At 42.8% G+C, this 13,981-nt stretch overlaps 1 protein-coding gene across 1 annotated transcript in view; it reads left to right on the plus strand.

Moving 5' to 3' along the window:
- Window positions 1-13,981, plus strand: part of agbl4 (AGBL carboxypeptidase 4) — a 230,123-nt gene that overhangs the window by 202,564 nt on the left and 13,578 nt on the right. The window contains exons 7-9 of the mRNA XM_035647032.2: window positions 532-621; window positions 1,953-2,067; window positions 4,848-4,959. Coding sequence (XP_035502925.1) covers window positions 532-621; window positions 1,953-2,067; window positions 4,848-4,959 — 317 coding nt within the window. The remainder of the gene's footprint in view (window positions 1-531; window positions 622-1,952; window positions 2,068-4,847; window positions 4,960-13,981) is intronic.

The raw sequence follows: 13,981 nt of genomic DNA on the forward strand, positions 1-13,981 counted from the left end.
GATTTGTTTCGAGGAGAGAATCAAGGACCTTTGTCTTTGTTTGAGAAAAAATATCTCCACTTCAACATTCACACGTTTGATTATGTTAAAAGGTTTTTATCGGCCCTTATTTATCCCCCAAAAAATCTAACAATAAAGTGACTGGAAATGCTCAAAGAAGCATGTCCAAGGTCAAACTCATCTGTCCAATACGCCCTCCAAAGCAGAGTCAGAGCAGGTTGTGATGGAAGTGTCTAGCCAGAGAGACGACTTCAGCCAGACCTGAGGACCTTCATTCAAAGACGACCTCCGTAAGGTCAAACCTGTTGCTAACTGGTCCAGACCTCCGTAGATTTATAATTCACCTCGCCTGTTGAATATTCTCTGCCGGGTGTTGGTTTGATGTTTGATTCATGTGTGTCTGGCTGAATCTGGACAGCTCGCTTAGTGTGTATTTTGACCCGGCCCCTCACACTGGACCTTGACATTTATTTATCTCTATCTCTTCTATATCTTAATCTATATCTCTTCTATATCTTACCCCCTCAACAGACTACCCGAGTCCAGAAAGGGAGAAGAAGCTGGTCTTCCTTACAGCTCGTGTTCACCCTGGAGAGTCTCCTGCCTCCTTTATTTGTCAAGGTAACGTTGCCTCGTTTCTTTGGATTGATTTAGACGTTGCACCTCTGCTCTGTGTTGTTTGGTCGTGTGTAACCACATGATGTAGTTTATGATATTTGTTACTTTTTAATGAATTTGTTGGAGACAAATTGCCCTTTTTCACATGGCACAACATGACACACTATATTACCCCATGTACAATAAATACCTAACGTCAGTTGGTGTTCACTTTCAAGAGAAAATCTTCACAGGACTTATACTCCCCACAATTAGTCGAATGAACTTCAGGTTAAAAAACCAACAACATAATTTTCAGTACCTTCTTTTAAAACATGCTACTTATATTGTTTTGAGAATTTTTCCCGCGAATGCATTCTTGAGACAGGCACTCTGAACCTGAGTTGTCTGAAACTGACAGGACACAAGAACCCATGTTTCTGTATGACATCTCAGGAAAAACTGTTTGAGGATATTACAGAGGTTGCCTCGTCTTTGCTCCAGCGTCTCTGAGCTTGTAATGTGCGAAACATATGGGAAATCGTCTCCTTGTGCAGGACAAGTACCTAAAAGACAGATTTAGCAGGACTTAACGACTCTTTTGCTCCCTTTCCTCCCGCTCAGACTGAGGTGAGTAGGCAGGTTCGCGCCTGCTGGGTCCCACTTCCTTGTTTATATAGGTATAGCAGGTCAGAGGAGGGAAGGGATGGCGTGATAGAGAGACAGAGGGCAAGGCCTTACCTTTCTCAGTGGTCCCTGTCCAGCACTTCTGCTCAGTAAGACAGACCGAGGAGAGTCCATTAACGTTAACAAGGAGCACAGATGGCGTTTCTAAGGAAGGAACAGTTATTTCTTTCTGTTACTTTCTTTCTTTCTTTTATCTATCTATCTATAATGTCTTACTGTTTGTATTTGTGTGCGTGTGTGCGTGTGTGTGTGTGTTTGTGCGTGTGCGTGCATCATCATGAGTCAGATGAGTTGGCTCCTCGCCCGCTGTGTGCTGTCTGTTTTTCCAGCGCCGTCAGCTCCATTCCATTTGTATCGATTTGGGCTTGACGTCTCCTATTCCTCCCCTGATTCTGATGATGCCCCTCGCTGTCCTTCCTTCTCCTTTTGTTTCTCAAAACTCAATTAACTGCCAGCATGTCTTCGGTTTCTATTCAAGTCTGTTTCCCTCTGTGTGCACGTGTGTGTGTGTGTGTGTGTGTGTGTGTGTGTGTGTGTGTGTGTGTGTGTGTGTGTGTGTGTGTGTGTGTGTGTGTGTGTGTGTGTGTGTGTGTGTGTGTGTGTGTGTGTGTGTGTGTGTGTGTGTGTGTGTGTGTGTGTGTGTGTGTGTGTGTGTGTGTGTTTAAAAGGTGTGATTGACTTCCTGGTGAGCCAGCATCCGGTGGCTCAGGTCCTGAGAGATCATGTGATCTTCAAGATCGTCCCCATGCTAAACCCTGACGGCGTCTACCTGGGCAACTACAGGTACACACTCATGTTTTAATGTTTTAATTTGAATGCATCAACATATTCCAAGATGACATGGTTATCCTGCTGCCTGGGATTACATCTTCTTAATGCTACTTTTAGGGGGCTTAATGAATTCATATAGCTCACAGCAGTGCATTTGTTAGAAGATACAATTTGGCCATATGGCTGTTCTCTCTGCCAGTCTCTGTCCATCCTCTCCTCCTCTCCGTCTTTAACACTATTGGTGCCGCTCTGTGGGTATCCTCCTCTCCTCTGTTTCCCTCTCTTGTCTTTTCCTTATTCATAATTGCCTTTTACTTAATAGGCTCAGCCCCAGGAATACTAATGCACAGTGAGTTAAGCATCGGCAGCTTGCCCCTGGTGTGTTTGTGAGTGCCATCTAGTGGCCGAGCCCCACCACTGCCACCAGATATACTTGGAAGGGAATCTCAGTTGCTCTCCATCCTTCCATGAGCTAAAGCACTTATCCTTTGAGGGTTGCGGGGGGGCTGGAGCAAATCCCAGCTGACACTGGGTAAGAGGCGGGATACGCCCTGAACTGGATGACAGTCTATCACAGGGCTGACATACATGACACTCACATTCACACCTACGGGCAATTTAGAGTCACCAGTAGACCTAAAGTACAAGTCTTTTGACTCCGGGAGGAAGTATCTGGAGAAAACCCCCAGAACCTTCTAAGCTGTGAGGTGACTTACCGCTGCACCACCGTACCGCCCACCACTTGCTCTCCGACTGTGGCAATTTCTATAATATTGTTGACTGTGACTTTAAAGGCTATTTTCATGAGCACACTGATAGGCGATGAGCTGAATATTGGCAGAAAGTGAAAAGTTGTCGTCCCCAAGTCACCAGTCACACATGCTCATTTCTACACGTGTTCTCCATCTCCCTCTCTCACACACACAAACACACACACTCACACTCAGTCATCCCAGCATTATACAGTGCAGAGCAGACTCAAGAGGATACAGGGAGAGCAAAGAATCAATGGCTTTTAACCTGGGATAGGTATTTTGTTCATGGCTGGCTGCTCTGCTCAGTTGCTCTACAGCATCAGTAAATCCCACATCATTACCAAGGGCTTTAGTAAATAGGTACGCTTACATGAACCCTAATATCCTGACTGTAATCGGTTTAAAAAGCCCAAATAGAATAGAAAAATATTCCATATAAACACCTCAGTCACAATCAACTGGTCCAAACTGATTGAAATGTCCAACTGATGCAGAGGGTAAGTTTAAACCTTTTCATGAACTGATCAAAAGACAGATTCTGCCATGTGAACCAGAGGTGGATAAACCTTTGGCCCACTGGCCATACAGTATATGGCCTGCAGAGAATGTTATAGAAATTAAAATGGTCCTTGATAATTAAGCATTCTCCACCTCTTTCTGAAAAGAGGACAGCTAAAAAAGGTACACTCACTGAACAGTGGTTTGAATTTGTGTATAAAAAAAACCTCACGTAAACATCATGTGATATTTTCAGGATACACGTCAGTCTCAACATGGTAATTTTTCAAGGTCCAAGTCTTATAAACGTAGGGAATCTGATTAATTGAATTTAGTGAAAACAACTGATCGTTTGTTATTATGTTAATTTAAACGTGAGTTTTGTTCATTTCATGTCAGACCACTTTAATGAATGAACTGCAAACAGGTCATTCATCACTAAACTAGGGTTTTTCTTTGCATAATAATGAAATCAGAGTTAAACTCGATGAAGGTTTGGTGTTGAATGTAACGGAATCACTGTGAACAGCCAGCTTTGTCTGTTGTCTTTGTACTGACTCTGACACAAAGTGGCTTCAGCAACTGCAGCTCTAAGTTCTGCTCATCAAATTAATAAACAAGCTGTTCATACTGAGAAGATGAAAAAGGAAAGCAAGTCTGTAATGATTCCTAAGTTTATTGCACTTTCCTCAAGCTCCATTAACATGACTCAGTTAGTTTTACATTTTCAAAACTCATAGAATGATGTTGAACTATTTATCCTAAGTTCGCCTAACTCTTACTTTTTAAGGCAGGAGAGAAGTTGAGTTTCAAAGTTAAACATACTTAAGATTAAGTGTGGTGCACTCATTCTGTAAATTTCCCACAAAGGAATAAAAGTGTCTAGTCACTACTTTCTGTTAACAACCCCACAATGCAATGTGTCCCAAATGCAAAAATAATGATTTATTCTTAGTTTACACTGTACCTACTGACTCAAAGTGACAACAATTCAGCCATCTGTACTCTTGATTTGTCTGTCTATTTGGATGTAGGGTAGCATTAGTTAGCACCGTTGCCTTACTGCAAGAGGATTCATGGTCTTAACCCTGGTTGGGCCGGGGCCTCTCTGTGTGGAGTCTGCATGTTTTTGTGCCATTGTGGGTTTTTCTCCAGGTCACTTCAAGGATAAGCAATAGAGCCGATGGATGGATAAAGGAAAGATTGAATGAGGGAGTGATTCTGGACACAGGGATATTTACAATCATGTTTCTTTTCTATTTTCTTTTTACATTACATTAAGCTGACGCTTCTGTCCAAAGCGACCTGCAATAAGTGCATTCAACCATGAAGATATTATCCAAAAAAGTGCAAGAGTCATGCAAGTACATAATCAGTGAAATTGTGTGAAACTAATGGCTGGACTTCTATGCATGAACAAGATACAAACACTATGGGAACCAATTGTTACAACTCCACAGAGTACCATTAATCATCTGCAGTATGTTTAATAAGGCAAACTGGGTTATAATTCTTAATTTTGTGTGTGTGTGTGTACAGGTGTTCACTGATGGGCTTCGACTTGAATCGCCACTGGCAGGATCCCTCTCCTTGGGCCCACCCCACGCTGCACGCTGTCAAACAACTCATTATGCAGATGAACCAAGACCCTGTGAGCAAGCACACAAACAGACACACACACACACACAGACACACACACACACACACACACACACACACAAAACACACTGTACATACATGTCCTCCAGTCTGGGCTCAACATTCCTTCACAATAATATCTACTGAACAGTTTTCTTTCTCCCTGCTTGGTTCAGCATGTTTCTCCAATCTGTGTCTAGGGCCCGTGCACTTGGGGGCATGGATGGGCTAGTCAGCACCACTAGAATGTCAGATAGGCTCTCTTGGCCATTCAAAACATATGACTGAAGCAAGTCTCCATGCTTTCAGTCTCTGACTATGCTGGAACTTTTTCCTTCTCCAATTTTTCGTCTTTCAGTCAGAGGAACGCTACACGGGCAGTCCAGGGATTTTTCCTTTTGTTCCTGATGTTAATTATAAGCAGAGCGGCAGGTTGGTGGGATTATTGAAGGTCAGTGTGTGTCCTGGGAATACTCTGCCCTTTTGTACATTCCTCTAATCCTGATAAGAGAGGGAGTGGGCTGGGGCGGGATGCGGGGCAGGCCAGAGATGGGGTGAGGCGCGGGGCTGGCATCGTGCAGATTAACCTTTTCCCCCGGTGCTGACACACTGATCGATAGACTCTGTCATGGCAGGGTGATCCACTCATGCCTGTCATTCACATACACACGCACGCACGCACGCACGCACACACACACACACTCAAACACACTCAGCCAGAGCAAACAGACATACATACTAACAGAACTGTAGCGTAACATAGACATAGACATAGTTTCTCCTGCCAGCATGGGTGTTTTTCTGAAATAGATTGAAGGTAAATTAAAAAATGTGTTTTTTAACTATGTTTATTTTTAGACTTTTGCCAATTCTTCTTCAATTACTTTCTATTTACCTTCAGTCCTCAAAAAAATCATCCACAATTAAGCATTGCTTCACATTAAGACGTCACAAGAGGAAAAAAAAAGGTTGGTTGCCACTGAGATAGAGGGATTGTTTACACATTTTTCATATATTCAGTCACATATATGAGTTCATGCCAGACTTTTACCATATTTTGCTTTAGCCTAATAACAGAACTGAATCACCTGTCATCTGACTTCTCCGCTCGATAGATAGATAGCCACTGCACGTCGATTCCCCTTGACCCTGACTTCTCTGGCTGGGTAAATGCAGTCCCCAGTCAACACAGCATTGTGCCATATGTTTCCTGAGTCTAGTCGTGCTTGTCAGACACCTTCCATTCCCTCTCCCTCTCGGTTGATAACCATCCCAGCAGCACTTGTCCTCCTCCAGCCTCCCTCCCCCATGTTGATTGCTTTCAGTCTTGCAAAGTTAATTTGGAGGCTTGGGCAGCCTCTCCTTTTCTGTCCCCCTCTCGCCACAGCCAGCTAATCCCATCAGACACACTACTCATGTCTGGGGCTCCCAGATGCCAGTTTCAATGCCAACCCTGCAGCCAGGAGGCCCTGTGCTGCTGCCCTCCATTCATGCTCATCTCACACAGCGGGCATAGAGTCTAATGAGGCTAGCAGGGTTGGAGGGCTCTGCTGGAGGACTCCATTAACAAGAGATCCGCCGCAGCCACAGCAGAACAGTCAGGCTAAGTTAGCGTATGTGGCACATTTACTAGCTGCCTACTCTGTGTGGTCATTTGTTTAAAAACCAAGAGACTTAAGGGGGAGCTAGAATACGGGTACATGTTCAATTTTAAGGTAATTTTTCATACCCTGTGCCTACAAAACAGCGTCGAGTAGTTTGCTCGGAGGGCCTGGGAGAGACTGGAATTAATCTGCAATATGTGCAAGCCCCTGTTCCTAAATTTCAGTGATTTTCTACAAAAATGACCTGCACCTTAAACTTAACATAGCCAAGAACATTAAGAAAATAATAGCTTGTTGGCTGGAGTTACAGCTTGAACCCGAGCTTGAGACATCTGCTGGATTTGAATTAATGATTCATACCATAGAAAAAACACAATCAATTTGACTAGGTCAGGAAATTGAGCACGATTACCTGATATACTGTATGGCAACTCCCACTCATGATCATAACATTAGAAAATGTTATACACAGTAATTGTAGTTTCATCTGTAGTTTATCATTAATCAGGGTGTTTATTTCAGCATCTCTATGCTTTGATTTATTTCCTGAAATGGATTTTCAGGTAAATCCCACTGCACTTTCTAAACGTGACCTCACTGGCAGAATACATCTGAAGGCAAAGTCAGCACGGCATGATTAGTTGCTTAAAGGGAAAACCACCTAAAGATTGAAACAAGTTGGCCTGTGTCCACTGTATTCTGGGCCAGATGCTGTTTCCTGTTTGGAGAACAAATCGTGTGTTTAGATGTGAGTGTGGTATGTAAGATTTCTATATATATTCAAAACTCTCAGAGAGCTGAAACAATACACATTTTGATTTACAGATGAAATGAGGAACTCATATTGTCTTTTTGATCGATAACTCATGGCCTGATACATGACTGATTATAATGATCATTCCGAGTGTTGTCCACTGTGTCTATTAGCTTCATTTAGTTTCAAGTTTCAGTTCAGATCGCGAGTGTTAACTGAGTTAGAGATGCAGTGCAAGAACTCTGTGCACCTTCATGTATACAAATCTGACCCAGCGCTTTTGTCAGTCACCACGACTTCTTTAGATACCACCAGTTCTATGCATAAGGCATCATAATTCAAAGTCACATTGCCCTCCGTTTCACAAAGGAGCCCATTCGGTTTGAAATCCCATCAACCATTCTCGTGACAGACACCCCCATCACTCCAAAGCGATGCTCCATCATTGTGAATTCAGCAGCCCTCTCTTTCTGCTGGGAAAATAGCTTCCTTCTTCTGTTCAGGCAATAACTTAAATAACTGGCTGCAAGTTCCCTGGCAAGGGCCATTTAAATCAAAGCGTGTAGCAGCAGGAATCTACGCTGCATTAGTATTGATGGATGAAAACTTATTTGAAAAAATATTTGTATATAAATTCAACACTGCTCAGAACATTTACACTCACCATTGTTTATGCAAATGCTGACCTGGGCAGAATTTATGTTTTAAAATCAGCAACTTAAAGTCCCATCAGCAGCACACTATATTTATACATGAATACCAAGTATGTACACAATGGAATTCATTTCTCCATTGAAACTTGAATATGAAACGGAATGCATATTTTATTTTGGCACTTTATATCGGTAACTCTCTGCCAAAAATAAATATATCTTGTTATCACTACAACAAACTGAGCCATCCACACCACTATTTATTTTCAATTTCAGGGAGTAGCCCCCTGTCAAGATGTCATGTTCAGGCACAACTACCCTTGTACAACACTTTATAATAAGTTGAGGGGTATAAACTACACTTGCTGTGTTGATCTTAAGGACACCGTGTCAAATAATGCAACAGTACGACCATTTAATGTTTTTTTTTTGTAATTTGTTCAGCAACAGTGTAGTTATTTGGCACTAAAAACTTTAAGCTTCTGTAAACAGTACTTTAATTAATAAGATGAATTAAGTTGACAGAGTGAAAATTGGGGTTACTTTCATCTGGTTAAAAGAAAGAGGACTCTGATGCCAATGTTTCACTGTGTCTACTTGAACTGATAGGACCAGGATTTTCTACCATATAAACCACAGAAGAAGATATTTTGTCCAAAATAACTTTAAACTGCTTTAAAGTGATAAACAGATTGTTCACATAATCTAACTATGTAGGAATATTTGTCTGTCTGTCTGTCCGCCCGTCTCTCTGACTGTGTTTGGATTTTCTCGACGACCGCTCATACCTAAAACTAGGCAGGTGTATTGCTGAGGACCTGAGGTAGTTCACTCTCGACACTTTTTTTTTTGGATGAGGGGTTCTTAAGAAAGCGTCAATAATCACTTTTCTAAATGTGGATAAAAAGGTGGAACTACGAGGGTTTTACGCGGCATGCTAGGGTTTGCTGTCATTTACTGTGCTTTTCAGTCACAAACCAAGTCATCTGTGCGCATGAATCAGAGGCATGGCACAGATTTCTAAACCCAGCGGCAACAATTTTTCCCCCAGAGCCCTAGGGAGGCTTTGTACTTACATACCTCGGTAGGTTTCTGTAACAGGTAATCTGTGTGAAGTTGTTTGAATGATGCTGCTGCTGCGAGCTGGATTAACGCAGGCAAAGCAATCAGCCCGTACCGACAGGCACATTTTGAAAGGGCACTAGTAAATAACAATGTGACATGTAAAACAGAGGTGTGATCAAGTACAGCCATTGTGTGAACAACAACGATAGCATTTGCTTTAACCTTCCTCTCCATCCACGTGAAGGTGAGCTTGCTCAAGCTGTTTCATAAAATTCCATCATCTACCATCTGTGGCTGAACATTGGTCAGCAGGGAAAATGGCTGAAAGAGTCAGTGATGCAAGGAGCTATAATCTGTTCCCAAGCTACCCTGTTGTTTGTTTTGAAAAGAGAAATGGAGAGGAAGGAAAAAAAGGAAAAGAGACCAAAGAAACAAATGGACCCATCTCCTTCCTAAAGCGTTGCTTTTCCAGCTCATTTATCAAAAGCAGAAGAAGAATTCTTTTTGATTGGCTGATTACCAGAAGCATTCATCACTGGCCGGCGTATCCCCACCAATTTGACACTGCCATTTTGGATAATTTGTTAGAATGACAAAGAGGTCATTGTTGCCCTGGCTTCTTTTTGACCTTTTTAATATTAGAAAATTAATTTTCTATCTGAAACAAATGTATTAGGTCCTGTCACAGCACCTAGATGAATTTTGCACCTTGAAATCCTCCCTAACGCCCTCCGTCTGTGACTTCTACCGCCCGACAAGAGAGTCTCTCTCTTTGTCTTTCTTCTTATTCTTTGTTCAACAGTGAAATCTGCCTTATGTGTGAAGCTGAGGATCTCTCTGTGTGTTTTATGTGTATTTGTATCTTTTTCTTTTCCTCCCTGTCGTCTCTCTTCTCTCTCTCTCTGGGCGTTAAAGTGTCCTTTGGTGTCAGCCAACCATTTCTGATCCATTTTTGAGATTTACAGCCAATTTTTCCCCATCACCCCTGCATCGTTTCAATCCCTCCATCATCCCACTCTTTATTCTCCCACTGTTGGAAGCTGAATTGTCGGCTTTTCACAGGAAGATACAGATGAATCTCTCACACTCTGGCAATTTCATGCTGTTTTAGTCAACTTAGTGATTTTTTTTTTTTACTTTTACATTTTACAAATGATTTCCGTCCCCTCTTGCCATTCTTTGCTGTATTTTCATACCCCCTCTTCGTCTCTACCTATCAGCCTCTTCCTCTGCTCCTTCTCCTTTTTCTCCTGGCAGGCCGATACCAACAGATGTGGCAGCTTATGTGGCACTAACAGGCCCGAAGCAGAGGGCTGCCTGTGCCCGTTCAGCCTGATTACAAGTCACCTCTGTGTTCATAAACAGACAAATACCGCCATCAATTTGAGAGCACGGTGCAGACTGCGAGGGAGAGGGCATGGGAGGGGGGGAGAAAATCAGAACGAAGGAGACAGACGGAGGCAGAGTTTTGTGTCATTTACTCTCGTCCATGAAGCAGGTCATGCCATCTGCCATGTACTGTCACTGCTACATCATTAGAAGGTCACTGACTGTGTGCCCCCGTCACCTGAATTGGTTTCTCTAAAAAATGAAATGTTTTTGCTAGAGCTTCACAGAATATAAGTGATATGCCACTTTTTCTTTCAGTAAGAATATTTGATCGCGACTTGATTCCACCAATTTATAGCTAGGTGGTTCCACAGGGAACATGGAGACAGGAAAATATTTGTATTGTACCTTCCTCAAAGGCATCTCATCCGTCGTTGTGTCGGGAAATTGTGTCACTCTCTCACTACCCAGAATTTACAAATTGACTTTGGGTTCAAATTGGGGTTCACTAAACCTCTAATCTGAATTGCAATTGTCCAGTCATAACTTCGTAACAAGGCACGTCAGACCAAGCAAGGACAAGCTTTGAATGTGTCTATATAGCTGCTTTCAGACATGCACTGAAGTCTGGACATTTTCCAGATGGGCTGTATGTAAGAACACAAACGTCTGCAAAAGTGACAACGCCCCCCTAGTGGCCATAGTAAGTATGACATGTTTAAAAGAGGTCAGGTGACCTGGAAACAATGATGGAAACAAAGATGGAAACAATAAAGCATGAAAAACGATAAATAGGGTCTAAGGACAGTGAACGATTAATTGATATTCATCCAGTCCCAGCCCTTCTTTTCCAAACTCCACACTATTGACGCCCCCTTCAGAGCTTAGTTGGATATTTCACATGGAGAAAGCCATGTCACTGCACCCACAGATATTGTAGGTAACGTTTTGATATGGGTAATATGCGTTACACGGATAGTAAGTTCATCCTTTTTTCGTCTTGAACATGCAGCTGTTTCCCTCCTCCTCCAAAGGTGTGCTCCTGCTGATGCCAAGAGCTTTATTCAGGAGCTTGTAATCCTGCTTCAATCAGCGCCTTTTCCTTTCCGTGTGAAGATAAGCCCGGCATTTATGGCCCTCACCGCACCCCGCTCTAATTAATATGCAGGAGATAAGTACTTGTCTGACAAAATTCATTTGTTTGACCTTCTAGGTTTTCACTAAACTGTTTGCGGCCGCTGCAAGTTCACCACAAGTTGAGAGTTCCCTGGAGTTTCGGCAGCGAGATGGGGCTTTTGTTTCTCTGAGAGATGTTTAATTTGTAACAGCCTGCTCTCCCTCTCTGTTTCTCTCTCTCTCTCACTCTCTCAAATTGTCTTCTGACTTTCATTCGCCAGTCTCTGTTTCTTAATTGCCCCTAATTGCTTAATTACAATTTCAAATGAACAATTCTGGAGGTCAAGGCGGGGTTGTTAATTGAAGCATCAATCACAGTGGTGGGGCCTTCAGAACCCATCTAAGTTTGATTGACAGGGCATTAACAGAGTATTGTAGTAAGCCTGGACATGACATTGTGGGGGCTCCATGGCTGTTACTATCGTCTCTTCTGCGGCTGCTACTGTCCTTCACATGAGGCTGTGAAGGAGAAACCGTCACAGGGATAGACTGAGTGTCCCCCCCCTCAGTGGACTGGTTGCCTGTTTACATGCCAAAACGATGTGTACACACCCGACCATAACATTTGTCTTTTTTTTTCTTGGGTTCTTTTCATGGTTTCCCTAGTTCCAGTTAAGATCCCAATGACTTTAGATAGTGTTTCATGTGAGTCCAACTTTGTAAGGCCCTTTCATGTTTCCACAGGATAGTGCACCTATATTAACGGTTATTTGTCAATCAATTTGGTGATTATTTTCTTGGTGATTTGATTAATCAGTCAGTATATATAAAAGACCGATGTGATGTTTTCAGTTTTCTAGTCAAATAGTCACATTTTTGAAAGAGGAACCCATTCATTTTTGCCATGGATTACTATTTGACTGTCAAAATTGTTGCAAATTTGTTTTTGCTAAATGATTTTTAGTCTTTAACATACAAAATATGCTCAAGGTCATTTTGTATGAAATGAAGCTACATGAGACACCACATTTTTTGGATCTTTTGTCAGACTTTATTGGGTTTCATAATCAAGTACTGCACCATTCATTGCTTTAATGCATGAGCTATATTTCTTAGTTTGATGTGAAAGGACGCACAGAGCGCTGACTTCTACCCCAAACACTTCCCAAAATCAGTGTCTGGCAGTGTCAGCCACGTTACAAAATCCTTTGTAAAGCTTTCTCAGAATACTGTAAGAGCAGCATTTTACAGCCAGTGGTTTTGAAAGGTGTTCAACAATCACATATAAGTGTAATCTTTTACTCGCATCTGCAGCAGCTAGTTAAACACAGAGTTAATAAAGTAAGATATCCACTAAATTCAGAGATACGTCACTCCACATCATTCACCTGAGTTATTCACCTAGATTCCATGTAAGCATGAAACAGCCCGTTAACCGCTCTGTTACACTCAGTCTGCCACTTTTGATCACCTGCTTGTCCACCCTCCTCCTATTCAACCACCTCTGTCCCCACCACCCACTTTGATCCTTCTCCCTCCTCCGGCCTCCACCTCCTCCAGAGGGGAAGACCATGGTAATTATTAGGCTGGTTTTCTTCGACTACACCCTTGTGTGTTGAATGAAACCCCTCCTCTAATGGACCTGCATTTACCTCTCCCAATATCTCCTTGTTTTTCTATACCCCCCAACTTCTTTCCTTTTCTCTCTTCACCTCCCACCCCCTTATTTTCATCTGTTATCTAACTTTCCCTTTATGTCTTTATATATTTTTCTCTCTCTGAGTACCTCTCATCACCACCACAGCTCAGTTGGCTGCTTTTAGCCTTTTCTCTCCCCCTCTTGCTCTTTTTTTCCCCTCTGTTTTGTTTTTCTGTTGTTTCTGTCCTCTTCTCCCCCACCTTCTCCTGCTGCTGTTCCTCTCCTCTGGGGCTCCATCCATCAGGTTGTCGGGGGTTGCTAGCGGCCGACTCCCAGCCACCATATTTCACCGCCAGCCAGCCAAGCAGCTGACAGCACAGCCACCGCCAGGAAATTGCTTTGGCTGTGAGCGGAATTTCAAACACAGGCACACTGCGACGCCTGGGCCGCCCAAGCGCCGCTTCCCTCTCTCGCTCTCTTTTTCTCTCTCTCTATCCTGTCAATCTCTCTACACCACTCTACACACATCTCTATGTCTCTCTGTATCTATCTCTCTTTTTCTCTCTCTGTTTGTCTTTATGTACTTATTTCCTCCCTTTCTCTCTGTTTGCACCCCCATCACCCCATCTTTATATGTTTTTTTCTGTTTGCTCTTCCCTGCCCCTCTCTCTTCTAAAACACACACACACACACACTCACACACAAACACACACTCAACCATATGCATTGTTGTCTTTCTTTGTCTTTTGTCCGGCTTTGCTGCTCCCTCTCTCTGCTCCCTCTCTCTTCCACCTCCCCGTCTTCTCCCACTATCTCTCCTCCTTTTCTACCCTCTCATTCCTTCTTTCCTCCCCCCTCTTTACGATCCACGGGGA

This window comes from Scophthalmus maximus, chromosome 13, assembly GCF_022379125.1.
Source record: "Scophthalmus maximus strain ysfricsl-2021 chromosome 13, ASM2237912v1, whole genome shotgun sequence".
Taxonomy (NCBI): Eukaryota; Metazoa; Chordata; class Actinopteri; order Pleuronectiformes; family Scophthalmidae; genus Scophthalmus; species Scophthalmus maximus.